The 27,320-nt window shown below is 51.0% G+C and overlaps 1 protein-coding gene across 1 annotated transcript; it reads left to right on the top strand.

Moving 5' to 3' along the window:
- Positions 1–404: 404 nt before the first annotated feature.
- Pde1b (phosphodiesterase 1B) lies at positions 405–26,094 on the top strand. The gene is made up of 15 exons (XM_026398829.2): positions 405–514; positions 16,964–17,077; positions 18,182–18,364; positions 18,564–18,630; positions 18,956–19,072; positions 21,161–21,301; positions 21,621–21,721; positions 21,803–21,928; positions 22,054–22,155; positions 23,227–23,347; positions 23,665–23,746; positions 24,117–24,225; positions 24,674–24,804; positions 25,233–25,351; positions 25,778–26,094. The coding sequence occupies exons 1-14, from the start codon at positions 405–407 to the stop codon at positions 25,334–25,336; spliced, it is 1,608 nt and encodes a 535-aa protein (XP_026254614.1). The 3' UTR covers positions 25,337–25,351; positions 25,778–26,094.
- The last annotated feature ends 1,226 nt before the right edge of the window (positions 26,095–27,320 follow it).

Raw genomic sequence — 27,320 nt, 5'->3', positions numbered from 1 at the left:
CCTTTGGGAGGGGGAGGAGTGGCTGCGCGGAGTGAGAGACGGGCGCGCGGGCAGGCCGAGAAGGGAGGGGAGCAGAGGGAGGGGGGACCCGGCCGGCGGAGGAGGAGAGAGGAGAGGAGGCGGCTCTGGCAGCGCGGCGGCGGCGGCGGCGGCGGCGGTAGCGGCAGCGGCGGCGCGGAGAGCTCGGACTGGGAGCCCAGAGCTCGGCAGGGCAGCGGGAGAGCAGCAGCCGCAGGAACTGCAGCTCTGCCAGCTCGGGCTGAGCCTAGAGACACCGGCCTGGCTGGACCACGCCAGCCGCAGGTGGGAAGGGCCTGGGGTAGGGAGCGAGGGTCTCTCGGCTAGGGGCTGAAGCTGAGCCGAGGTGCGATCTCCTCCCTCTGTTCTCTAGACAGTGGCTGAGCATGGAGCTGTCCCCCCGCAGCCCTCCAGAGATGCTGGAGTCGGATTGCCCGTCACCCCTGGAGCTGAAGTCAGCCCCCAGCAAGAAGATGTGGATTAAGCTTCGATCTCTGTGAGTCCCTGGTCGGGAAACAGGGGGGAAGGGGCCGTAGGAGCTTGGAGTGTGTGTGCGGGGGGCGGGGAGGGGAACCTGGAGCCCGGCTGATAAATTCTCTTGGGCACACATATTGGCAGGTGCGAGGAAACACGGCCCTGACACGCGTGTCCAGGCCACATGTGCCAGGCATGTGCGGAGCAAGCCGGTTGGTTGGAGCAGGTTTGGGAGTTACAAAGCTAACGATATACCAGTGCCTGTGGACCCCCCGGGTGACACACGCAGCGCGAAGAGGCGGCACAGTATGTGCGGTGTGGCAGGGCTGCAAACGGGCAGCATTCAGGAGGTGCCAGGCTGACTCACACGTATCCATGTGCAGGGTTGTGCAGATGTGAGACACATCACATGCGTGTGCACAAGTGTCCGTGGGTCACAGAGCTGTGTTGTAGTGATTACACACAGCTGCAGATGTAGTGCATGGGGATACTTGTGTCAACCTGTGGGTCATATATAGGTTGGTTGGGATTGGTAGTTTCTACCCTCTGCATCCCACAGGAGTGGGGGTGAGGGTGCCCCATACTTAGGTTGCTCATTTTTCTTGGGGCCTGGAAACTCACTCTGCATATTAATGACCCACCTGGAATCTGGAGGAGGGGGTGGAGCCCCCACCTGGGAGCTGGAGGAGGGGGTGGCAGTGAAGAAAGAATGAGTGACAGGAGCCAGGTAATTGGCTTAATCAAAGCCTTTTTGTTTATATAGGATCTTCCGGGATCTCCAAGCACATTTTGGCATCATTTTTTATTGTTGCAGGATCAGGGCTTGTGGGGAAGAATAAATGGGGAAAGGAAGGACTCAGGTGTCCCACACACCAGTCTCAGGGAGGAAAGGAACTTTTCTTCTTGCTCCTCAGAGGAGGAGAGGATTGGGTCAGAGACAGGCCAGGCACCATATTTACTTCCCCATCAGTTGCTATGGGGTAATAATCTCCGCAGTCTGTTGATTCTTAATCAGAGAACAAGGGAGGATGCCCCTTTCACTGAGATGACTCCCTACAGCCACCAGGAAGGAGGCTAGATAGGAGAGGATGGATACTTGGTGATGAAATAGTAAACATAACCTTTGAACCCCATTTTCCCCAGTCACCTTAGTAGTGAACACTGAAGCTTGCTATTTCTGGGTTCTGATAAAGTGAGAAATGGAGGAAGGGGATGGATGGATGCGTATGGTTGTGTTCTTCAGATACTTCGCCTGTGGTGACAAGATGATGCTTTTATATTGGGCAGGTGGGTCTGATTTATACTCTCACTGCTTAGAGAGGCCTTAGGGAGAACTGAGGCACGGTGGGCAACAGAGCTTGGACTTCAAATGTGCTCCTCGGTTCCCCTCCTTTGCTGCCTCTGGCCAATGCAATTTGCCAGGCTCTATGAAGTGCAGCCTTGGAATGAGTTCTGGGATGAAGAAATGGAAAACTGGACTGAATTGATTTTTGTTGGGAGGAGCAGTAGGTGATTTTTGATAGAAAATGATGCTTTGCTAACGGTAAGGAAGCTGAAGAGAGGGGCAGGTAAGAAAGTATTTGAATGGCAAAGTGGGGGCCTTAGGGTCTATAAATGGGGAAACTCAGTTTCTCAGGATGACTTCCCCATGGCACTGGTGGCTCACCATATATTCACCTTGCCTGCAGGTAGTGGGGCCCTGTAGAAGAGAGGGTTTTACCATCTTTCACACCTTTCTAACTAAAAGTCTTTCCTGAAAACAAATTGCTGTCTCTGCCTTGATTGTGAGAAATGCTCAATGATGACAGAAGAGGATCACAGAAGGCATTGAAACCTGGGGAGAGAGGAGAGTGGAGGCAGCTGACTCTCTAGAATGTCCCAGCTGAGATGGCCTTACATGGTGGACAAGGATCGTTAACCTTAGTGATTAGATTATTCTGGTGTTCACTCACTTCAACAATCTGGTCCTTAGGTCTATCAGGATGTCCTCCCCACAGCATAAATAGCTCATCCTATACGCACCTTGCCTCCATTCTAGCCAGCTACGTGTGCTAATTTAAAAGTACCATATCCCCATGATTAATCAACAGGAGTAAATTCTCAGTCTCCTTTTCTCAAAGCAGAGAAGGATATTTTTTTTAATATTTATTCTTAAGTTTTAGGTGGACACAGTATCTTTATTTTATATTTACATGGTGCTGAGGATCGAACCTAGTGCTTCGTGCATGCTAGGTTAGCACACTACCTTTGAGCCACAACCCCTGCCCAGAGAAGGAGCTTAATATCAAGGTAGATTCCAAATTGATGGCTTTCTGGATCTGGCATTGTTTGAATATTGGGGAGGTTTTGAAAAATCAGATGAAAGGAAATAAAAGGATTTATGGATTTTGCTGGCTAGGAGAATTTCCCTAACTTTCTGGGTCAGGTGGTTCCTAAAGAGGTGAGAAAGGAGGAATACCCTTAAATGGAAATACAGTCCTCCCTCCCTCATGGGCTAGGGAGGAAAAGGTTGTGTAGTCTGGAAACAGGGAGTAGACATGATTATCTCAGGACTGGGTACTAAATGGAAACAAAGACAGATGGAATATCTAAATATCTATCTCTTTCTCTCTATATATGTCTTGATTCCCCTACTCAACACATCCTACCCCCCACTTTAATTTCTAATCTAGGATATCTAGATTCCTTTCAGAGGGACCATGTCTGGTGTTTCTGCCTCTGGTTAAAAAACCCCCTCTAATATAATTGTGGAGGAAAATTTCTTGTTGGGAAGAATATCCAGGAATTTTGTTTTCAACCCCAGGACCCTGTCAAGAGATAAATTCAGAATATGGAGCATATGAGCTGGAAAAAGTCTCTAACTATGGGATTTTACCTCTGGCTAGCCGGAAATTTTTCCTAACTAAGCAGACTCATAAACTGAGGTATGAGAGAGGCTAGAGAGAAAGTCTGGAAATGATGTTTTGGGCAGGAGGATTTTCAGCATCTCTAACCCTAAGATGAAGGATTTGACTGGACTGTCCATTGGTCCTCAAGACCAGAGGGCTTTGGAGAGTGTGTTGGGAGAGATCAATAGGGGTAGAAGGAGTTTCTGTGTCTTTTGTGACTCAAGGAAAACTATAAGCAGAGACTGGTTTGCTGCCTCAGCTCATTTATTTATCTAACAACTATTTGGTACTCTCCTGTGGGCCAGGTGGTATGCTTGATGCTGGGTTACAGTGGTGGACAAATGGATATGGACCTTGTTCCCATGGAGCTTGGAATCTGGTTCAGCTCCATTCAGTGGTACGAATGAGGTAGGCACCCTCCTTTTGCTGTCCCTACCCAAGAGGTAAAATTCTATCACTCTGGGTTTCTGCCTAATTTTTTCTTTTGGGGGGATTATATACACATAGGAAAGGCACAGATATGAGTTCCCTCTCCCAGGATACTACAAGAGTCACTCTCATCTGTCTGCTCCAGTTTCTATTGGATTTTTACTTTTTACAGATAGAATGGCCTCCTTCCTGTGGGACAGAATAGACATAATCCCTTTTTTTTTCTCTCCCTGATTGATTCACACACAGATCTCTGAGGTCTAGGTTCAATGTCCTATGCTGTGGTTCAAGGTCATTACAGATGAGATTGGAGCAAGGACCCAGTTGGGGATTATTTTTGTTCGTCTTTTTTCATCAGAGTCTTCTCTGGTACCTTGAGCATGATAAGCACTCAATAAATAGTCTTAAAGTAATGAATGAACAAATGAATTAATGATTATACATCTATATGCCATGGAGCCCAGTTCTGCCTCTGATTCTGTGGTTTGTGTGTACCTCCATGCAGGAGGTAGGAAATAGAATGGAGGAAAGGGAGTTTCCTTTCTTTTTTCTTTCTTTGTTTCTTTCTTTCTTTTTTCTTCTTTTTTTTTGGAGACAGGGTGATGCTTAAAAGGTAGGGGGGTTTGGGAGGACACAGCCTGGAACTGAAGGAATTACAGATAGGATACAAAAGCTATGGTATTTGGACTGTGTGAACGATATATGTCAGGATGAATCTGTGAACGTCTGACATGTATACGTAAGTGTTTGGGTAAAAGTTGATGTGCATGCTGGAATCAGGGCTCCGTGATGACGTCTCTGTTTTTGTGTTTCTAAATGGCATGTGGGATAGTAAATGGGTTTGGAAGGTATGTGCTTACCTGAGTATGTGAAATTGATTGCCCTAGGTATGAATGGGATGATTTATGTGTGTGTGTGTATATAAGATAATGGGATAATATGTATGGGTGATCCTGTGTATGTATTTGTAACACACTCACCAAAAAAAAAGACTTTTTTTTTTTTTTTTTTAACAATCCTAGGGTAATTCAGAGGGCAGAACAAGGATGCTGAGGGCCTGGACTTGGGGCTTCATTGATTTACCCTTCCTTTTGTCTTCATTTTGTATATGCCCTGCGAAGTGGTCTTGTGTGGCTCTTACCAGTTTTGAAAATCATGCTGCTCTCCTTCATTCTCTGTATGTAACTGTGGCGCTACTGTGAAGATTGCAGGGTAAACTGTGTTTCCCTGGACCTCTGGAGAAAAGGGAGCATCATTTCTCTCCGGTCTCAGAGGGATGATTTTTTTGTGTGTGTGCATCCTTCCTGGATGAGTCCTACCTTCTTCACTTCCAGCCATGGCACAGGGAATCTCTTCTCCCTGGTTTTATACCCCCTCGCCCATCAGATGTTTCCTATCTTGATTCCCTCCATCTGCTTTATTTGAATGAGAATTGCGTGGCATCTCTGGAATAGTGGAGGGTGGAAAATTCCTGCAGTAAGGTGAAGGGGAGGTGCAGAGACAGGGTAAATCAAACTCAGACCAGAGGAAGAATTCCACACACCTCTGGTTGGAATAGGTGGGAATTAGGGAGGCAGGGTGGTGATAGGAGAAAGAGCAGTGAATATGTTAGGATCCTGGAGTTTGAGTTCATATTCCCGCTCTGGTAATCACTAGCTGTGTGATCTTGAGGTCTCGGTTCTTCATCTGATATCATCCATACGAAAGTGACTTTTAAATGACAATGGCTTTCAGCATAGGAGAGCTTGTGAAGAGGCAGGGGGAATAGGAATGAATAGGTGACTACTGGCTGGGATAGGGGAGAAAGATAAAGACTCAAGAGGAAGGAATATGAATTATCTAAGAAGTTCAAGTTCCTGTGTTGGAGACATGATTTGGAAAACTTTTGTTGACAAATGCTTACCTGGAAGGGGCGAGGGCAGGTATATGAGCTTAGGAAATAGAAGGTTGGGTGGTAATGAAGGAGGACTATACCACGAAGGATGTGGGCCACTGAGATCCAAAGAAAAGAGAGTCATCTTGTCCCGGTGGCCAAACTAGAAGTTGGTGGAGAAATTGCAGTTCTGAGACGTGGTGAGTGTGGGGGACCTTACATGGGTGGATTCTTCCTCAATGGCTTTCATCTTAAGTCCTAGGCCTGGCTTAATGCCTTCAAGTATGCTACATCCTATTTTAGAGAATCTTTAAGAGTTTTTTTAGAAATCAAATATCCCTCTGCTTGTCTAGGAGCCCCAGGAGGCAGGTTGGAAAAAGACAGAGAGGAGATTCCACCTCTGAGGTTGCATTTATCTCACTTTTGCCCAGAGGAGGGTGAAAAGGAGGTTGGGGATGCAGTGAGACTGAAGCCCAGGTGACTCTGTTGGAGAGGCCTGGACACTTTCAGATCCTTCTCTACCTGCTCTTGCCCAGGGCATTATTTTACTAAAACCCCTGAACTGAGTGGTTGTCTCTAGTTTTCCCTCTTTTATTTGGTCACTCCCCTGCCTCCCCACTGGGATAGAGGAAAACAAAACCTGGAAAGAAGTCTTGCCTGTCTTTTGAACCCATAAAGGAATCATGGAGGATTTGTCTTTGACTCCTCTGCTCTCTCCTTTCTTCTTTGACTCTTTCCTGCATCCTCTTCTCTGTCCCTTCCCTCCTTTGCCCCATATTTCTTTCCTAGGTTCCTTTGCTCTTTTCCTGTCTCCCTTCCTCTCCCTGTTCCTGTTCCCTTATATTTATCTTCTCACTCTTGCCTTCTCTCTGCCACTCCTCCCTATTTGGGCTAGGAACCAGAAAATCCCTGGGGCACCCTCCCCTCACCCAGATGTTAGGGGATGAGCTGGCTGCGGGCACCCTTTGGAGCCTTCGTAGGAGTCCAGCTTCAACTTCTGTGTCTGCAGGCCTTTCTCCTGCCTTCTTAATGACCTCATCCTCCCAGCTCCTCGGGGAGGAAGCCAAGTAATTGCCTTTGAATCTCAAGGGGCTGATTTTCTCAGGTACGGAAGTTGAGTAGCTATTTTCCAACTCTCTTCAGGACAGAGGCAGAGAAAGAGGGCCAAAACCAGGGCAGCAGGTGAGGTAGAGGCGAGACAACTGGGAGACTGGAGTTTGTTAGATAATGAGATTGTCCCCTATGGGAGGAAGGCTAGATGGTCCAAGAGAACTGGGAGAGAATCCCAGGAAGGGGCATAGATGGAAACTGCAGGGCAAAGGCTCCTGAGCAGGGAAAAGGGGAAAACCTTTGTATCCACTCAATGCAGGGCTGTTCCCAGGGTCAGTGCTCTTGCCCCTCTGCCCTCATCCCCCCGCCCTGTGCTGCAGCTGCTCCTGTCCCCCCAGCTCCTGCTGCGTCTTGAGCTTATCCCTGTCTGAGAAGAAAATGTTGGGTTAGGATTTTATCTCAGCATCCCAGACCTGGCAGAGGTGTGTGTGGAGGGAGCTGTGTGGGGGTTTGGGGAGAGAGACAGGCTTGGTGGGGAAAAAGCCAGGGTGTATCCATGGAGAGACCTGGGGCTGGGGGCTGGGAGTTAGGAAGGGGTGATTCAGGTTGTTGTTGGCTAGAGCCTGGCTCTTAGGTCGGTTGATTTCATAGTTGCAATGAGAAGTCGGATTTGCAAATAATGATAGTGGCACTGCAGTGGGATGATTGGGCTGCCAGCTGGTATTGGCACACTTTAGGTTGGGAAGGGAGCTTGGCCTGCTGGGGCGGGGGTGCTTTGGGATTCTCTGGCAGCAGGACCTGGAGACTAGGGCAGTTTCTTCCTTCATTTCTCTTCCTTGGCTTCCTGCTCCCCTGTTTATCAGCTCTTGCATATCTAGCTTGGCACCTTCTCCCTAGTTCTCTCCTTCATGCTCACCTTGTTTGGAAACTTCCTGGGGCCTGGGCTGAATGAGCACACATGCCAGCCCTGTTGCCAAGCTCTGGAAACCCTGACCATCTCTCTATAAGCAGGAGCTTCAGATATCCCAATGTGAAAGATAGAAGATAAAAGCCAGTCGCACTAGCCTTTGTCCTTCCCATTCTCTCCCCTTCTGCTCTTTGAAATGCCAACAAAGTTAGCTGTTGTTTTGATTGCAGCAAAATAGATTGGAGATACACAGATATTCAGGAGAACTTCCTGAGAAATTCATGGAGGCCAAAATGTGACCTTTCTCTGACAAAGAAGAAATTATTCTCCTCCTTTAAAGCTGTGATTTAGGAGAAGCAATGAGTTAGTCAGAAAAAACCTGGGGACCAAGGTCCAGGTTTCCTATGTCCCTAGTGTCTCCACTCCAGGCCTGAATTCTGAGAGTCCTAAAGGGTTACAGAGAAGGAAATAGATGCCAGAGATAGATGGAGGGGCTGTGCTGGGACCAGACTGAACTCCTGGTGGTGCACAATCTAGTGTCCCATCACACCTGCAGCCATCCCTTGCCAAGCTTCCAATTCTCTTTTCCTTCCCAGGCCACCTTCAGCATCTGTTAGGCTCCCTGGAAGCAGGGCATCTGCTGGAAACATCTGTTGGGATGTGGTTTGGAGGGCTGGTGGGGTGGTCCATGTGGAAGTGGTTAATGAGAATTAAATAGCATAGGGAGGGAGAGAGGTGGACAAGTGAGCCAGGGGAAGATTCTTCCGGACTGCCTCCTGGGAGCTCCTCTCCCATCTGCCTTCCTCTGACATTCTTGCCCATTCCTCCCAAGGCCGCTGCCTTCTCTCAAGGGCTGAAGCCCGAGGGAGAGGTGACTCCTTTGTGTACTGGGCTGGGAGCTAGGACACCTGGGTTATTATTAGTCCTGGCTAAGGCTCCAACTGTTTAGATTATTCCCTTCCTCATGTGATCGGAGCTGTGCTGGCTGTTGCTAGGAACACCTGTTAGAAACAGCTTCTGGGTAGAAGGCAGAGGGGGAGCTGCCTTCAGACACCGAGGGTGGAGCAGACTTCCCCCTCTTACCTCCCCTACTCTCTCCTGAAGCACCTTCAGATCTTTCCTTCCCTCCCTGCTTTCTTAGTACCTCCTGCCCCTCCATCTCACCTCTCTCCACTGCCTGGCTTCTGTGCTTCCCCAACTTATCTTCCAGTCTTTCCCCAGCCCTGCCCAATCCCTTCCCCGTCCCTTCCCCCTCCCATGCCTAGAGATCTCTCACCACTGCTGCCATGTCAACCTGAGGCCTGCTGCCTCCCAGGATGGCACCCCAGCTCTGCCACCAGGGGGGCTATTTTTATCTCTGGAGCCACCCCCGCCACTCTGCCCAGCCAGCTGCCAGAATTGGGGCTGCTCCTATAGCAATGGGAAGCCTGGGGAGGGATGGGAATGCTTGAGCGACGTAGAGGGCTGGTTGCTCTTAGCTCTGGAGCTCCATGCTCAGCGAAATCCCTGGCTTCTGCTTCCACAGCTTCCCTGGCTTCTGTGGAACACAAAGCTAGAGAGAAGCCCCGGATATCTAGAGTGCCCGTGGCAAGGTGACTAGAACTTTTCCACCAGTAACCCAGCTACCACTTGGGGCCCAGATGGAAAGTTGGGTCCTAGGTACAAGGGTGGACACATGGAACTTTGTTTATGGAGGACTCTTGATAAATATTTGCTGGACTAAATAAAGGATTATATTAAATAATAATCCTTTGCATTCATGTATCACTTTATAGTTCCCAAAGTGTTCTCATACAATATCTCATAGGGTCTTTGTGAGAATTCTGTGAAGTACATTTTATTTACCTGCTATAGGCAAGAAAGTTAGAGCTCAGAGTGACTTGCCCAGGTCACATATAGTGAGAAAGTCCAGGCAAATTCTCCTGACTTTAACTCATGTCCTCTTCTTATTGAATTTAGATGATTTCTTTCAATTTCTGAGATTCTAGACCCTTGAGATGAGCAAGTTAGTCCCTTCACCAGAACACCCCAGGCCCTTACCCACTCCCTTCTGTGATGGGAGACAGTTTCCCATCCTTTGTTCCCTCTCCCAATTCCTGTTCCTCAGCATGGGTGGGGAAGCTGGGTGTGGGCAGGGGAGAGAGGCATTATGGTTGGGCCCCTTTTTGGTTTTTTTTTTAATGTATTTTTCTTTTAGTTGTAGATGGACACAATATCTTTATTTTTACTCATTTATTTTTATGTGGTGCTGAGGATCAAACCCAGGGCCTCATGTGTGTGAGGCAAGTGCTCTACCACCGAGCTACAACCCCAGCCCCTCCTTTTCGTTTTTAACCTAAATTTATGGACTAAAGGAAAAATGGATACTAGACCCTTTGCTGGCATCCTCACATCTTTGTACCTCCTCCCAGCTGAGTGACAGTCTCCTTAGCTCAGATAGAGGTAGAGTGTGGGCATGTGGAATTATTTTCTCAAGGAAGAGGTAGTGGTTGACCAAAACTCTTTCTTATTAGGAGCAATAAATAATAATATTCTAGAATGTGTGACATAGCATGTGCAGTGTGTATGTATGTGTGTGTGTGTGTGTGTGTGTGTGAGAGAGAGAGAGAGAGAGAGAGAGAGAGAGAGGTGGTGAGCAGTCATTTGTCCAACCAACTTAGGTATTATTGAGCAAGAGAGCAGAAGAATGGGCAGGATATTCTTGCCAAAGCCTTTTTTTTTTTCTTTTTGGTACTAGGGATTGAAGCCAGAGGGACTTAACTAACCACTGAGCCACATCCCCAGCCCTTTTTTAAAAAAAATATTTATTTATTTTTTTAGTGGACACAACGTCTTTATTTTATTTTTATGTGGTGCTGAGGATCGAACCCAGTGCACCGCGCATGTCAGGCAAGCGCACTACCGCTTTGAGCCACATCCCCAGCGCCCCCAGCCCTTTAAAAAATATTTTATTTAGAAACAGTGTCTTGGTAAGTTGCTGCCTAGTCTAAGAAATCCCACCTTTCAAAAGGAGGATTGAAGTTAGTATATAGCAGGCCCTGGAGTGAGGCCACCTGGGAGAGAGAGGAGCTGGCTTGACTTGGAGGTGGCTGGTGTTTCAGGCTGAGTGTAACTGACTCCCACCTGCCCCAATCCCCATGGCCATCTCTCCAATCAAGCATGTCCAGGGAATAGGCCAAATAACTTGTCCCTCATAACCTGAGTGACAGTTCTGTGTCTCTGACACTGAGTCCAGTCCTTTTTCTCTGGAAACCCATCAGCTTGTGGTGGGTGTGGGGAGGGTGGAGGTGATGGGGCCCAGAGAGAACAAGATGGACAGAGTAGGTTTACTTTCTTCCACAATCTGCAGAAGCCCTCTTCACATGGCCATCAGGAGTTCATTAAGAAAACCACAGGGGGCTGGGGATGTGGCTCAAGCGGTAGCGCTCTCGCCTGGCATGCGTGCGGCCTGGTTCGGTCCTCAGCACCACATACAACAAAGATGTTGTGTCTGCTAATAAATAAATAAATAAATAAATAAATAAATAAATAAATAAATAAGAAATAAATATTAAAATTCTCTCTCTCTCTCTCCCCCTCACTCTCTCTTAAAAAAAAAAAAAAACCCACAGGAGGTCTTTGACCTCCATGGCTCTTGTTGCTGTTGAAGTCCACTTCCACTCCAAACTTCATGTATTTATAATCCTTCAAGACTTTGGCATAGTGACAAGTTATTTTAATTTCTTTCTGCTTTTGCTAGGGACGAGGGAGAAGACTTCCTGTCATAAAATCCAAGCTCTTGGCTTGTTCCTTCCCTTTTCCCTTTCTCCCGCCATGCTCATCTGCAAGAGCCCGCTTGCTCGTTTCCACACCACTCCCAGCCTTAGATCCCAGATTAAGGACACTGTAGGTGCCAGGAACTCTTCACTGCAAGCCTTCCTCTTCACCCACGCCTTCTCCTTCTTAGCCCCGCCCAACCCCTCAGCTGACCAATCGCGGCTCCAGTGTTCTTGTATTGGTGATGTCATCTCACAGCCAATCGGGAGGCGGCTGGGGCTGTGTGCGCACGTCCACTCCGCGCTGCAGAGGCCGGTTCTTTCCTTCTCTGCCCGAGTGAGAGCGAAGTGTAGAGGTGGAAGGAGAGGGTTTTGGTCTCCAGGCTTCTTCTGGGTGACTCTTTTGGTCCCTCCTGGGCCATCTCATTACTTCTCTACCTTTGCGCTGGGTTGATCTCTCTCAGTTAAAATTCACCACTTTCCCATTATCTCCATTTTACAGATGAGAAAATTGGGGCTGGGAGTGTTTATTTGCCCAGTCTCTTGGTTTTTATGAACAGGACCTCCTGACATTCATTCACTTCATTCCTTCCCTCCCTATGAAACCTTGTCTCAGGATCACCTGGCTCCAAGTTTCAGCAAGCCTCACCCCTAGAGTTTCTAATTCTCTCTGGGAAGTTCATTCTCCTGTCTTGCTTCTCTTCTTTCAGGTGGGTTAGAACTCATTTTGTGGAATGGTCCCAGAAAAAGACCCTGAGAGGGAGCTGAATCTGCTTAGCCCCTCTAGGGGGCTTTTTCAGGGCTCCTTCCCCTTCCACTCTAGACTTCTTTGTGACAGATTCAGGGTAGTTCCTTGTCCCTGTATCCTAAAGCCTCTTGCTAACCCCTTCTTCCCAAACAGGAGCCCCACCTCCTCAGAACAAGGGGCTGGACTATGCTATTTCTGTCCTTTCTGGGATTCTTCTGACAACAGATTCTTGTTTTCAGTCTGATTCAGATGTGAAACTTTTCCCGCGGCCTCTCACCCAGTTCCTGTAAAGCTGAGTCTCTGCTTCTTCACTCAGTTCTTCCTCTACTTGGGCCCCCTCTACTCCCATCCCCTAAAGTGCTTTCTGGTCAGTCGTTGAGTTCTGTTCCACCTGAAGGAGGAACTTGGAGGCTCAAGAGGGAGTTGTACCCTCGTAGGGGCCCTGGGTCCCAGGGGTCAGCATTTTGATACACTAAAGTAGGAAATTTCGATTCCATGGCAAACCCTGTACCTGTTCAGAGGAGCCATCTCCAGGGTCCCATCCTCAGGTAGGTACTGGGGATGAGAGGGGAGGGGATGGGAGGAGGAAAGAACAAGCTGTTTGTAGGGGAGGGACCAAGACCTGAGAGTCCCCATATGAGTTGTGTGTCTGTGTGCACCAACTTCTCCACCTTTTACTCCATCTACCTGCCTTCCCCTTAGTCTCCTCCCATTTCCATCTCTTTCCTTTCTTATCACTGCCTCCTGGCTATGGCAGGTGACTTAGCAGGGTTTCTTCCTCTTTCTCTCTTTCCTGATCCTCAGCGGCCTGGGGACCTCACATCCCCTTGAAGTTTCTTCCTTTTGTCTTAAGAACCCAAACTGGAAACAGAATTCTTCCTCTGACTCCCAATCCTCTGGCTGGAGGCTGACTTGACCTAAGCTCCCTACTCACAGTGGGTGATCTTTTCAGAATGGTGGGTGCTGGAAGTAGTGGCAGAGGGCGTTGGAAATCCCCAGAACATCAGCCTTGTGGTGATCCAAAGAAATGAGCTGGTGGGGGCTGGGGAAGCTGGGCTTTTCTGAGGTGTTGGGGTTTTTACTGCCAGGAGTCTTCTCTTCCAGCTGGCTGCCTAGAGCTGGGAGAGGCTGGGCTTCCAGGGGTGAGGATCTGAGGCTTTTTGCGTCATGCAGGGACTGAAGGTAAAGGAAAAAAAAAATGGTGGTTGGGAATCAGGGGTAGGGATGGAGGTGGGAAGCTTTCTGTTTTCGTTGTTGCCGAATGAGAACTGGACAGTGCTGAGTATCTTGTTCTACAGAGAAGGGGACCAGTCCCTGCCAGATTCTCTGAGGCCTGAACCAGAGGGTTGAATTAAAACTGATGTGGGTGGGAAGAAGGACTTCCTGCAGGATAGTGAGGTGAGGGCTTTGGGTAGGTTTAGGAAGATCCTAACTCTGAAGGATTTTGGTTAAGTGAAGCCCTCCTGACCGGAACGCTTATGTGTGTGTGTGTGTGTGTGTGTGTGTGTGTGTGTGTGTGTGTATGTGTATGTGTGAGACTTCAGAAGGGTGCAGTCAACACCTGGATCTTTTCAGCTGCCTGAGTGCAGATCTCTTCTTGGACTCCTCCCTTGTCAAATTTATTCTTTAATTTTCCTTCCCTCCCTACCTCCTTCCTTCTTGTGTCTGGATCTTGTTTGATTCAGATTTCAACAGAAGCTGTACGTGAGCTCCTGGATGGGATCTAGAGGCGAGGGAAGGAGGAACTTGGGGAGCAGTTTCATTCTTCTCGACAGGCTTCCCATTAGAGTTTCAGAAACGGTGGCTCAGGGATTTCCATGGTGAGCTCTGGGAGATGGCCTCACATCTGATTAATCTGTCCCCTTCCCCTGATATTTATTTGTTGAGCTGTCACTAAGCACATATTATATGCTTTGAGTATGGCAACCAAGAGAAATCAGTCACTGTCAGTGTCATCCAGAGACTCACCTCCCATTGTCCCACCTGCAAGAACACTTAAGGTCAACTGGCTGAGGCTGGAGAAGTTGTGGTGAAATGCTCTCCACATCTGTCCAAGCTAAGTACATAATTGACTTGCTTTGCCCTTCATTGTGTGGGGACAGAGGCAGGTCTTTAAGTGTGAGTTGGAGGCCTTGCCAACCTGAGATTGATTAATTGTGTGGCCTTCATAAGGTGCTTGAGAGAAACAAATGAGTCTTTTAATCATAAAGGAGAGATCATAGTCATTATCATCATCTGTGTCTTCTGTTAGGGGGCTTCCTAATTATCTACCTCCATCCAAACTCAACTCTCTCTTCTCTACTGGACTTGGGGGAGAGCAGGCAAGTTCTTTGTGGGTTTGAAGGGAGTGGGAGGGGAGCCTCACAGGGCCAGTATGATGCTGGTCACTTAATTTCTATTCAAATCAGATTTATGGAGACCTTTGCATGTGCCAGGTCTTTTACATATATTATTTTGTTTAATCCTCTTAATAGCCTTATGAGGCTGCTTCATTATCATTTTTACCATTTTACAGATGAGGAAATTGATGCCCTAAAGAAAGTTCTTGAACTCTAGAGTATATTGGAATCATCTGGAGTATTAGTTAGGAATGCATATCCCTGGATGATCCCCTCACATCCTGGTTCATCAGGTGCACAGTGAGGTCTAGAATCTAAGTTTTAACACGTCCCCAAGGCGATTCCACCGGGAGTCTTTAGGCCACGTTTAAATAAATACTGATTAAGAGTTAGAGACTTGCCCAAGGGCTCACAGCAGGAAGTGACAGCTTTGAACCTGGGGTTCCAGCCTCCAGCTAGCTGCTTGGCTGCCCTGGGCCAAAACAGCCTCCTGAGCCCAGGGTTTTGCATTGAAAACAGGGCTAGCAATTCCTTCCCTCCTCCCTCCCTCATAGGCCCATTGTGAGGATAAAATGAGATAATGTAGGAGAAACCTCCTTTTAAAATGTAGAGCTGGCAGCATTGTTAGTGATTATGCAAATACACGCAAATGAGCACCCGTGGGCGTGGCTGTTCACTTGGGAGCCTGCGCTGGGAGGTGTGTTTCCAGAGGTGGATTGAGAAAGAAACTGGGAGAACTTTGGTGGTGGGCCTTGACCCCTGGGGACAGAATTTTTGATTGTTGAAAGCCGAGGGACCTACAAGATTAAGGTAGAGGGAATCTGGGGGATAGATGGAACCATAGCCCAGAGAAGAGGGCTTTCTTTCATTCTGGAGAGTATGTCCCCAGATTCCAGGGTCCCTGGCCACCGGGACTGACCAGGAGAGGGAAGCCCTGGATTATGCCTGGGTCCTCAGGGTACCTCTTTGTTCTGTGATCCCTGGTGTGTTTTGAAGATACAAGGCCCTGTGGCTCCTTTCTGGCTCATTTGCCTGGGAAAGCCTTGGTGAGGTCTATCTAGCCTCTCTGTCCATTCCTCCTGATGAAGCTGAGCTGGGGCTGAGCCTTGCTAAAGCCGCCCTCCCTCTTATTAGACACCCGGCTGTCCCCACATGGAAACGGTCCGCAGGCCGGCAGCCACAGCAGCACCCTCCGGCTCCTTCATCCTCCCCGTTTGCTGCCTTTCCTTCTGTCCCCTTTGCTCTTAGGCCAGCCAGGATGGCCAGGACTGCCAGGCCCTGAGGTGAGAGCTGGCCTGTAATACTTGCTGGTGCCGGCTATTTTGGGCACCCCTATTCCAGAGCTGCGGAGACCCCAGGATTCTAGAGCTGCTTCTGTTCAGGAATGCCATTGTTCAGCCCTCCCGCGGCATCCCTGGGAACTGATGCTAATTTCAGCCTCTGGTCCCTGACTCATTCTCTTTCCCTGACTCATGGGTGACCTTGGGTTTCTGAAGCCCCCTCTCAGTGGGGAATTGTAAGGGCTGTGATCTTACCCTGGTGTGGGCTTTTGGTGGGGCAGGGCGGGTTTTGGAGAAGAGGGAGGAAAGAGTGTTTAGTCACTTTTTAAAAATCACCATCTAGAATCAGAGAGCTTCATTTGCTTTGTGACAGCCTGGGCTGGACTTGCCAGACTTCTAAGAAGCCCCTCAGTTAATCACTGACCCCCAGAACTCCTAAGTGCAAAATGTGATTGTCCCTTTAGGGAAAGCATCCAGGATGTGAGATCCCTGGCTCAACTCACCACTTTTGCCCTGGATGAAGCTTAGACTGGTCACAGGCAGGGAGTGGATGGGGACAGGAACTGCCAGAGCTGATGCACCACCGGGGAGGCAGGGGTTAACCCAGCCTTGTCCTGGTTGATGGATTCTGGAATCATAATCCATTAGCTCTGCCTGCGTGGAGTGAGACCAGGCGAAAGCATTCAGATTGGTCTTTGTTCTGTGCCTTTGCCGTCCCTGCCAGGGACAGAGGGGCTGTGGACATGTTCCCCCCTTCCTGCCTTGACCAAGAGACAATGAAAGAATTCTGGGGGCTGTTTTGGTTGCTGTGGATCCTCAGACCTTTCTCCCGGGTGACAAATCTTATTATAGGTTATTCAAATGATGACACAAATCATCCCCAAAACATCACCCCAGAGGCTTGTTCCTGGCTAATTCTGCGGGACCCCGGCAGTTTAAAGAAGAGTTTGCAGGGAACAGAGATCAGATGGTGGATGGGAATGGTAGAGTCAGGAGAGCCTGGCATGAAACTTTTGGAATAAACCTACTTCAGGCAGTAGCCATAGCCCCAGAAGAAAAAATTAGCTGCTGTTATCATTGATGATAGGATTATTAACAACTTGTAGAAGACTGAAGCTTTCAATAAAAGCTGTCCTATTAAAGAGTTTCATGACAAGGTAGCAATGCCTGAGCAGGATAATTGTCCCCATACCCTCTTGCAGGTTACGCTACATGGTAAAGCAGTTGGAGAACGGGGAGGTAAACATCGAGGAGCTGAAGAAGAACCTGGAGTACACAGCTTCTCTGCTGGAGGCCGTCTATATCGATGAGACTCGGTGAGCGAGACCTGCGCTAGCAGCTAGGCACACGTGTTTCAGAGACAGGGAGTAACAAAGTAGGAAAAAGGCCAGGCGGTGGCGCACACCTGAAATCCCAGCGGCTGGGGAGGCTGAGGCAGGAGGACTGAGAGTTCAAAGCCAGCCTCACAAACTTAGTGAGACCCTAAGAAACTCAGCGAGACCATGTCTCTAAATAAAATATAAAAAAAGGGCTGGGGATGTGGCTCAGTGGTTAAGTGCCCCTGGGTTCAATCCCTGGTACCAAAAAAAAAAAAAAAAAAAAAAAAAAGCAGAGCAAAGACAGAGTCCAAGAAGGGGAGGCAAATAGAAAGCACTCTTGAGAGAGATGAAGAGCCAGAGGAAGAGATGGATGCAGAGATAGAGGCAAAGATAACCAAGAGGGGGCTCAGGGTGTAACTCAGTAGTAGAGCACTTGCCTGGCATTTATGGGGCAGAGAGAGAAAGAGGAGAGTTCATCCAACCTTAAACTTCCCAGTGCGGAGTACTTCTCTAGACCTGTGCTGCCCGCATAGGAGCCGCTGATTCTGTGTGGCGCTTGAGCTCTTGAAATGCTGCAGGGATGATTGAGATCCACATGTAAGTTACATGCTGGTTTTCAGAGTCTTGGAAGAAAGCTTGTAAAACACGTCCTTCATACATTTCCTATGGATTCACATTGAAGTGATATTATTTTAAAGGTATTAGCTCAAATCCAATTTTTCACTAAAACAAATTTCACCGTTTTCTTTTTACCCTGTTAATGCAGCTACTAGAAAATTAAAAACTTCATCTACGCAGCCTGCAGTTTGTTTCTTTGGGCTGTGCTGCTCTGTCTGTGGCATCCCTTGGCAGATGGCATTCCACGGCCTGCTTGGATACTCCCGTGGTCGGGACGCTTACTACCTCACATAGTGAGCCGTTTCCCTGCTGGGGATGCCAGACAGCGAGACCGAAATAAAAAGATGTAGCAAAAGAAAGGAACGGGTGGGCAGAGACAGAGTGAGCTGGCATGTTACTAAGCGTGGTGTGTGGCTGGGTGCAGGGTCTATAGCTGTGGCAGCACCTGCTGTCTCTCCTCTGTGACTCCCCTCTGGGCTGCAGGCAAATCTTGGACACAGAAGATGAGCTGCAGGAGCTGCGGTCCGATGCTGTGCCTTCCGAGGTGCGGGACTGGCTGGCTTCCACTTTCACCCAGCAGACCCGAGCCAAAGGTCGCCGAGCAGAGGAGAAGCCCAAGTTCCGGAGCATCGTGCATGCTGTGCAGGCCGGGATCTTCGTGGAGCGGTGAGGTTTGCCCACACCCAGCCTCCCTTTGCCTCTAGCTCTGCCCCCCTTTCCCCACTGTCCTGGTCTTTTATGAGCCCACCAGCCCTGAGACCCCACATGCTCGTGGCTCGTCCCCAGGGCTCCACCTGGCCAGGTCCCTACTGCCTGGACTTATAGCAGTTTCTCCCTGTTCTGTCTTTTCACTGTTCTCTCTTAGGATGTTCCGGAGAACATACACCTCCGTGGGTCCCACCTACTCCACTGCAGTCCACAACTGTCTCAAGGTGAGAGAGAAGGTTAGGGATTGGAATAGCCATGGGACTTCCGGATTCTCTTTATGATGTGATTTTTACCTCCCCTTTTATATGTTTCCATAGTCCTCAAGACAACTTTTGCCTACCCCAGAGGCAAATGCTTGCCTTTTCCCCCTCTTCCATACTGAGAGATATAAGGGAAGAAAGAGGTCCCTTTTACCACCTCTTTGTTTTCCTGCTTCCCAGTTCTTTGTAATCTTGGTGAAGTCCTCCTTGAAGCCTAACTTCAAGCTTTGTTGCTGCAAGGAAACTCCCCAAAGGGAGCTTCTCTGCCTAGTTCATTGTTTCTCCACAGAACCTGGACCTCTGGTGCTTTGATGTCTTTTCCTTGAACCGGGCAGCAGATGACCATGCCCTGAGGACCATTGTGTTTGAGTTGCTGACTCGACATAACCTCATCAGTCGCTTCAAGGTTGGCCAGCATTCTGCCTCAGTCTCCAGGCAGGATTCTCCACTCCTCTCATTCCTGTTCTGAAAGAGTCTCAGGAGGAGATTCCACAGGCTCCCTCATTCAGTCTCAGTGCCAGGGCAGCCTCCCTTGCTGGCCTTGGCTGTAGTCCCAGCCTCTGACCTTCCTGATTGCTTCCCTAGGGGGATTTCACCCTAGGGGGATTTCAGGTCTGTACCTGTCTGGCCTGGGATTTTTGCTCCCTTCTCCGCAAATCTGGGCGGTGCTCACTCCCCTTTCAGCTCCTGTCTGTGACTCTGGGGGCCTAGAGTGCAGATGCTGTCAGCCGGTGTCCTTTGGGACTAGAGTCTTCTTTTTTTCCTGGGCAGGGAGAGGGACACATTTGGTTACCCCTTCCTTCCCTTGCCCCCCAGCTTCGGCCTCTGCAGCGAGGGCTTTTGTGGAGGGGACCAGCTCTTGACAGGGCTGGTGGGGTGTGTGGGCAGGAGGGGTCTCCAGGTCCTGCACTGGGGAGGAGCAAAGACCAGGAGGCAGCACTTCCACATCGAAAAACCACATTAGAAGTGGGGGTGAGGGTTGAAGAGTTGCCGTGGGGGTTCCTGGTAGCTCCTGGGTACACAGTGGAGGTTAGAGGCAGAGGGGAGGCCAGTGTTCCCAGACAGCGCCGTAGAGAGGCGCAGTCCAGGGAGTCCAGGCGGAGGGTCCCCTCCCAGCTGGGCTCTGGAAGGCCCCTGTGGCCATCCTCGCCCCGCTCACTGTAACAGACCACAGTCCTCGCGTCCCTGTGAGCCTCTTCTTGACTCTCCCGTCCTCTCCTCCCAACAATTCCCAAGACAGTTTCCAAACTTTCCCGTGGTGCTCAGCTGAGATGTTCTTCAGCACTTTCCTGCCGCCTGTCCTGTGGCTTCATGATCTTCCCTCCAGTCCTGCTGTCCCTGTCCCTGTGACAGAGAACAGCAGGGTCCTTTTCCCAGCTCTGCACTGGTCACAGACATACGTCAGCCACCAGCTTCCCCCAACTCCGCCTCTCTACCTGGAAGGGACACCAGGCTGGGTTTGGCCCACCTCATCTGCGAGCTCGAGGCAGTCAGTGTGTGTGAGTGTGTGTGTGTGTGAGTGTGAGTGTGTGGGGTGTGGCACACACAGGCTTTTTGTTTGCTGGGCACAGCCTCTGTCTTGAGCTCCGCATTCTCTTTCTGGGCACCCAGCCCCTCCTTGCTCCTCTCTTTCCCTTCCCTTCCCTCCAGGGATGTCATGGCAACGCAAAAGCAAGGGCAGTTGTCATGGCAACAGTCCTTTAAAATTCCCTGAATTTGGGGCACAGCCCTCCAGGGGTAGGGGAGGGGGATGCGGGGTCTGACTAGTGGCATGTCTTCTGTCTCTGCACTTTAGAGCTCATCTCTATAGAAGCTTCCCAAAGTGCAGAACCTTGGTCCCTTCCCAGCCTAGGACAGGTGAAGACATCAGCTCCGCCCTCTGGGAGCCTTGAGCCTTTTGAAGGAGGCAGAGACACCCAGGGCATATATAGAGACAGGGCTAGACATGTGGATGTGTGTGCTGTGGGACTGTTGGGTGGATGGCAGTGAGTGTACTAGGGAGGGGTTCAGGAAAGGCTTCTCTGAGCAGAGGGTGACCCACATCTGCCGGATGGGTGGGTCCTCTCTCTGTCATCTTCTTTCCCCTGCTTCTGAGCCTTTTCCTGTGGTCCTGGGTTTGGGGATGGGGCTGTATGGTTGGAAGATAGGAGGGAAGCTTTCTTTCTTTTTCTTACAAATCTCCAGGGAAATAACAATAATTATAGCTACTCTTTAGAGAGCACGTTCTAAGTGCCTTGTACTTATCTCATTAAATTCCAGGTAGGTGGTATTATCTTCGTTCTGCAGTTAAGTATCCAAGGCACAGGGAGGCACAGTGACTTGCCCAAGGTCGTGACTTGCCCAAGGTCACACAGCCAGCAGGCGATAGAGCTAGGATGTGAGCCCAGGTTCAGCTGGCTGTCGCCCCTGTTCTCTCCCTAGGTCACACTGACTTGCTCGTGGCTGCCATTCCTGCAGATCCTGATATTTCTCCATGTTCTCCCTCCTACCATAGATCCCCACTGTGTTTTTGATGAGTTTCCTGGAGGCCTTGGAGACAGGCTATGGGAAATACAAGAACCCTTACCACAACCAGATCCATGCGGCCGACGTCACCCAGACGGTGCACTGCTTCCTGCTCCGCACTGGGATGGTGGTAGGTGCCCGGAGAGCACTTTCCCGTGGCTCAGGGTCACCGTGTCAGCGTTGGGAGTCTAGGTCATCCTCCAGCTCCATTTCCCCCTTTCTGCTTCTTCCCTCTTTGGCATCCCAAAGCCTTTACAGAGTCAAATTGGATGAGCTCACTCTAGGGAATTCCCAGGGATATCAGAATTTCACAGGCAGTGCTGGGGACAGTGCCTTAGGACTCTCGCAGGCTGGGGTGAAGGAGGGTCCTTGGCCATGCCGGGAGCTGGCCGTGAAGACTGGAAGACGACCTAGTGGGGCGCGTCCCTCATGCTGACTCTTTCCCCCAGCACTGCCTGTCGGAGATCGAGGTCTTGGCCATCGTCTTCGCCGCAGCCATTCACGACTATGAGCACACGGGCACCACCAACAGTTTCCACATCCAGACCAAGTGAGGGGCCGGGTGGGGGAGGGGAGGCTGCCAGGGCCCCCCTCAGCGACGACCAGACAGGACGACCCTGGCTCTTTGCAGGTCGGAATGCGCCATCCTATACAATGACCGCTCTGTGCTGGAGAATCACCACATCAGCTCTGTCTTCCGCCTGATGCAGGACGACGAGATGAACATTTTCATCAACCTCACCAAGGATGAGTTTGTGTGAGCAGAAGCCAGCCCTAGGCCTCCTCAGAGACCCCTCAGCCCAGACGTCTTCTCCCACCTGTGGGACTTCCTGAGTGGCAGGACTGGGAGGGCCCATCACCTGTCTTTTTCTCTCCATGCAGAGAGCTGCGGGCCCTGGTCATTGAGATGGTGTTGGCCACAGACATGTCCTGCCATTTTCAGCAAGTGAAGACCATGAAGACAGCCTTGCAGCAGCTGGAGAGGTGGCCTGGGCTGGGGAGCGGCTGGTGCCAGGCCAGAGGGAGGGGCGTGTGAATGGGGTGTGTGCCGGGAAGTTGGTGTGCTGGGTCTTTAGCTGGGTGTGGAGACTCTGCGGGCTCCAGCCTTCTTCCTGAGTGTATCCCTGTGTGAGAGTGCGTGTGGCATGTCTGACCATGGCCCTGGGTTTGTGGGCAGCTGGTCACCTGACCTGCTGGAGGGCACTTGGCCTGGAGTCCAAGATGGGTCTCCCCAGTAGCCCGAGGATGGGCTTCCTCCACAGTGTTGGGAAACTCGCTCAACTCTTACGGATCCAGCGTCCTCATTGTTGAAATGGCAAAAATGATACACTTCTCACCACATCCGCTTGCCACTAGCTCCTGCTCTAATAGGGCCATTGGGAGAGTCGTGTGAGGTTAAGAAAAAAAAACCAAAAAAACCCCAAACAGGACAAACCAAATGCTAAAATTACATCTAGTGCTGCTTAGAAGTGGGGCGTATCTAAATGTAAAAGAGAACAGAATATGTTTGTGTGTGCCCTGAACGTGTGTGCCTATCTCTGTGTACTCTCTGTGTGGGAGAGTGTACAGTGTCACGGCGGGTCATTGTTGGGGGTACTATAATAATAATGATTATCACTATAAATAACATCAACTGAGCATTTATTATGTGCCAGACACTCTTTTCCCTACTTATTTGTTGTATGTCATTTAATTCTTAGAACAACTCAACATGTGATAGAGTTATTTTCATTTTAGAATGGAAGAAAATGAAATATGGAAATTTTAAGTAACTGGCTCCTTGGCACACAGCTAGTGTGCTGTGGGTTTGGGGGATTCAAACCCAGGCCCTTAGATTCTAGGAGCCTGGCTTCCCACTCCCAACCTGTGCTGCTACCTGTACGCATATAGGTGTGTGTGTGTGTGTGTGTGTGTGTGTGCAGCTCAGAAGGTGTTCAGAGTTATGTGAAAGGATATGTTTGAATGGGTCCGGGAGAGGGCATGGGATTGGCAATGGCCCAGGTTTCCTTTCCCTAAAAGATCAGTTTCCCTTTCCTTGACACCTGCCCCACCCAGGATCGACAAGTCCAAGGCCCTGTCTCTTCTGCTCCATGCTGCTGACATCAGCCATCCTACCAAGCAGTGGTCAGTCCACAGCCGCTGGACCAAAGCCCTCATGGAAGAATTCTTTCGCCAGGTAGAGTGGCATCTTTGGCTACCCTCTGCCCATGGGGGCTTTCTCGTGGCTTTCACTCTGCAAGTTCCCTACTCCTGCTCCAGATGGTTCAGCCACCTTCTGCTGCTGACCTCATCCTGAACCTGGGGTATAAACTCCTCCATCCTCACAGCTTCACGGTGGTTGCCGTAGTTCCGTTCCCTTGCACATCAGTCACTCCCAGGTCCCAGGCACAGAAACTCCCTGTTCTCCCAAAGCCCCTGCCGTCCCAGCTGCACACCAGTCTGGTGGGGCTGAGGCGCTCTCTCCAAGCTTCCCCACCTGTCCTGTCCCCGCAGGGAGACAAGGAGGCAGAGCTGGGCCTGCCCTTTTCACCACTCTGCGATCGCACGTCCACTCTGGTGGCGCAGTCTCAGATTGGTGAGTGCCTTGCTGCAGGAAGCGGGTGCATCAGCAAGGGTCAAGGGTGCTGCGTGGGCCTGGGCCAAGATTTCTTCAAGTCCCTAAATACCCCCGAACCACTCCTCCTGCAGAGGCAGGGCTGCTTCTGCGCTCCAGCATGGGGCTCCGCCATGGGGGGGGAGGGAGGGGGGACAATGGCAGGAGTAGTTCTCTGGGCTCACAAAGACATCATCCCAAAGTCTGTCCCCGCTGGGAAGGTTCCAGCCCCTCCCCCCCTTACCTCCTTACCTCCCCACTTTGTTCCACCTACAGCTGGGGGTCATGGCCGTGTCAGCTGTGTCCTCTGCCCCGCCCTCCAGGTAGGACACCTCTGTTGTCCTGCCTGCAGGTTTCATTGACTTCATTGTGGAGCCCACGTTCTCTGTGCTGACCGATGTGGCAGAGAAGAGTGTCCAGCCCCTGGTGGATGATGACTCCAAGTCTAAAAACCAGCCCAGGTGAGGGGGGCTGGAGTAAGCGGGTCTCCTGGTTCCCGGGGAGGATGTGTGGAGGACTAATTCCTGGGGATGAGGTCCAGCCATGGCAGGGCCATGGGGAGGAGCCTACTCCAAGCTTGGAGCCCGTCTGCCTCTTGCCACGGGGTGGACGATGGAACTAGGGCCTGGGACCGTACCCTGCACCTCGCCACATTTTTGTTTCTTCCTTTTTGGTCTTTACTGCTTTCCCAGTAATCTTTGTTTCCAAAGAGAAGGCGTGGAGAGGGAGGGGTGACACTGGGGGGTGAGGGACAGGGACTTGCAGCAGGCCTAGTAGAGGGAAAGAGGACCTGGATCCCTAGGCCTCCTCTGGGCCATTGGTCTCCTCCATTCCGCTCTGAGGGCCGTGAAGGTGCCACTGGAGTGGCTTGTTCTAACTTCCGGATCTGGGGTGGGGTCCTGTTCCCAGCTTCCAGTGGCGCCAGCCTTCTCTAGACGTGGAGGTGGGAGACCCCAACCCCGACGTGGTCAGCTTCCGTGCCACCTGGACCAAGTACATTCAGGAGAACAAACAGAAGTGGAAGGAACGGGCAGCGAGTGGTGGGTGGCCTTGCATGTGGGGGGTGAGCCTGTGTGGTGGCCGAGGGAGCAACAGCAGGCCTAGGCTTTCCTAAGCCCTGGGGCAACTCTGACCCCCTGGAGTTGGGAAAGGAGCCAATTAGACTAAAGTTAGGTCACAGGAAAGGTTGACTAGCTGAGTGGCCTGGGTTGTTCTAGAATGGATGTGTGCCTCTGTAGATCTGGGTGACTGGGTGGCTCTGGCTCTTCCTTGCGGGGTGGGAGTTGTGGGTTTTGGCAAGGCTAGAGAGGATCTTCCAAGGATGATGGGTAGAGGGGAGCTCGGCTGGAAGGCAGAGCAGTGGGTGAGAATTCCCTATTTTTTTTTAAAATTTTCTCCTTCACACTTTTTTTCTTGGGGAAAAAATACTTCTTGGTCTAAACTTGGCTTCCTTTGCACCCCTCTGCAGGCATCACCAACCAGATGTCCATTGATGAGCTGTCCCCCTGTGAAGAAGAGACCCCGTCCTCCCCTGCAGAAGACGAACACAACCAGAATGGGAATCTGGACTAGCCCCGGCTGGCCCAGGTGAGCCGGTGATGGAGGCTGGGAGTCACACCAACACGGCCTCTTGGTTCTCCTGTCCTCATTTCAGGCAATAAAGTGGAGGAGGTGAAGGCACAGGGCAAAGGGGTAGGAGATGGGAAATACTTCCACCCTCTTTGGTCCCACAGTCCCTGCAGGAAGGAAGGGCAGAACTGTGCAGGGTGGCACCCGCACCAGGCTTTGTGAGGGTTAGGGACAGCGCACCCACCGGGGTACAGGCTTGGTGAGGTCAGGTAAACCCCACTTCCATCTCAGCCCAGCTCATACCCTCGGCTGGCTCGCTTCTGAAGGGCATTTTTGTACAACTGTACTTGGGACCAGTGGGGATCTGGCAGGACCTGGAGGAGCAGGTTGGGCTGGAGATGAAGGCAAAGACCAGAGCATTGAAGCTTCTCCCTCTTTCCCCAGGTCCTCACCGAGTCTGAAGTGTTTGATGTCATTAGCACCATCCATCGGGACTGGCTCCCCCATCTGCTCCCAGGGAGCATGGAGGTCATGGAAGAGACCACCCACCAGAAGGCCAAACGCCAGAGATTGTGGGGTTGGGGGAAGGGCCCCTCCCCATCTGACACTCTCTGGGGCGCACTTTAATTTCCCAGCAGCAAGACTGGGGAACTTCAGGCTCCCAGTGGTCACTGTGCCCATCCCCCTGCCTCTGGGCTCCCCTCGTGGCCGGATGGCTACCTGGAAGCGGGGAGCTTCCTGGAGGCTTCCCAGGGCCTAAAGGGGAGGGTCAGAGATGCCAGCCCCCTGGGCCCTCCCCTATCCTTTTTGCCTCCAAGTTTCTAAGCAATACATTTTGGGGGTTCCCTCAGTCCCCCACCCCAGATCTTAGCTGGCAGGTCTGGGTTCCCCTTCTCCTCCTTTGGGAAGGGCTGGAATAGGATAAAAAGCTGGGGGTTTTCAAAGCCCTATGTGCAGGAAGGGGAGGGGGTTCCTTCAGGGCATGGTCCCTTTTTTGGACAGGGGTGGGGTGGGATCCTTTTGACCCACACTTGCACTGCTTTGGCCCCATCTCTTGCCTGACTCCCTGTGATCCTCTCTCTCTCTCTCATGCCCAGATGGTGACTGGGGGAAGAGAGGAACCATGGGGGCCAAGGTCTGAGGGGAGGCCTGTCCTGAGGGCCTCGAGAGCTGGGGGCTTGTCTAGGCTCTGCCCTGGCCAAGTCTTGAGCCCTTTGCCTCCTTCCTGCCCCCAGGGCTAGGAGGCTCCCATCCGACCAATGTCTGTAAAGTGCTTTGAGGTCTCCACAGCAAAGCACCTTCAGGGTGTATTTTATGAGCACAGGCAGGAGAGACCAGCTGGGTTGGGGTTTAGGGCATGTGGGGAGGGTGAGCTATAATCCAAGAATCCTGTATTACTAACAGAGAGGGTCCCTCCCCTCCCTCCATCTCCCAGAACTGTCTCAGCCGCAGGCACCAGAAGACCCCTTCCCTGGGACCTTGGTGGGTAGAAGGCAGACAGTGGGAGTGGGGGTGGGGTCAGGGCCACTGCTGTCATAACCTCTGGGGAGAGCCCAGCCAGGCCCGGTGCCCCTTCCTCTCCTCAGGCTCCTCTCCCCCCCACCTGGCCCCAGGAAAGGCCAAAGTCCAGGTGACTGGCTCCTCCTTTCTTGTAGATACCACTCATGCATTTGTACAGTGGACCCTGTTCTTGTGAAGTCCATATTCATGGTCTCTCAGACCTGCCACCCTGAAACTTGCCCTTCCCACCCCACCCTGAGTGGGGAGAAACGCATGTGACTCACCCCTGCCCTGGTCTCCCTGGCCCCTGCTATAGCCAGAGTTCAATAAAGAAGGGAGACTGGGCCTGGCTGTGTTTGTGTTCACTGGGTGGAAGTTGGTGGAGCTTCGTCATGTGCTGGATGGGATGCTGGTGGGGTGCTCCCCCTGAGCGTGAGCTGAGGGACACCCAGAGCTGAGGTCTTGTCAGAGGCACACGAGGGGCCTT

This window comes from Urocitellus parryii, chromosome 5 (assembly GCF_045843805.1).
Source record: "Urocitellus parryii isolate mUroPar1 chromosome 5, mUroPar1.hap1, whole genome shotgun sequence".
Classification (NCBI taxonomy): Eukaryota; Metazoa; Chordata; class Mammalia; order Rodentia; family Sciuridae; genus Urocitellus; species Urocitellus parryii.
The sequence above is the reverse complement of the archived record's forward strand: the minus strand, read 5'-3'. Positions and strand labels throughout refer to the sequence as shown.

Excerpts from the sequence above, each read along its gene's own strand:
- Pde1b (XM_026398829.2), top strand. The coding sequence starts at position 405 with ATGGAGCTGTCCCCCCGCAGCCCTCCAGAGATGCTGGAGTCGGATTGC. Across the intron at positions 21,302-21,620 it reads TGCTCCGCACTGGGATGGTG|CACTGCCTGTCGGAGATCGA; the intron begins GTAGGTGCCCGG and ends TCTTTCCCCCAG. Across the intron at positions 21,722-21,802 it reads AGTTTCCACATCCAGACCAA|GTCGGAATGCGCCATCCTAT; the intron begins GTGAGGGGCCGG and ends GGCTCTTTGCAG.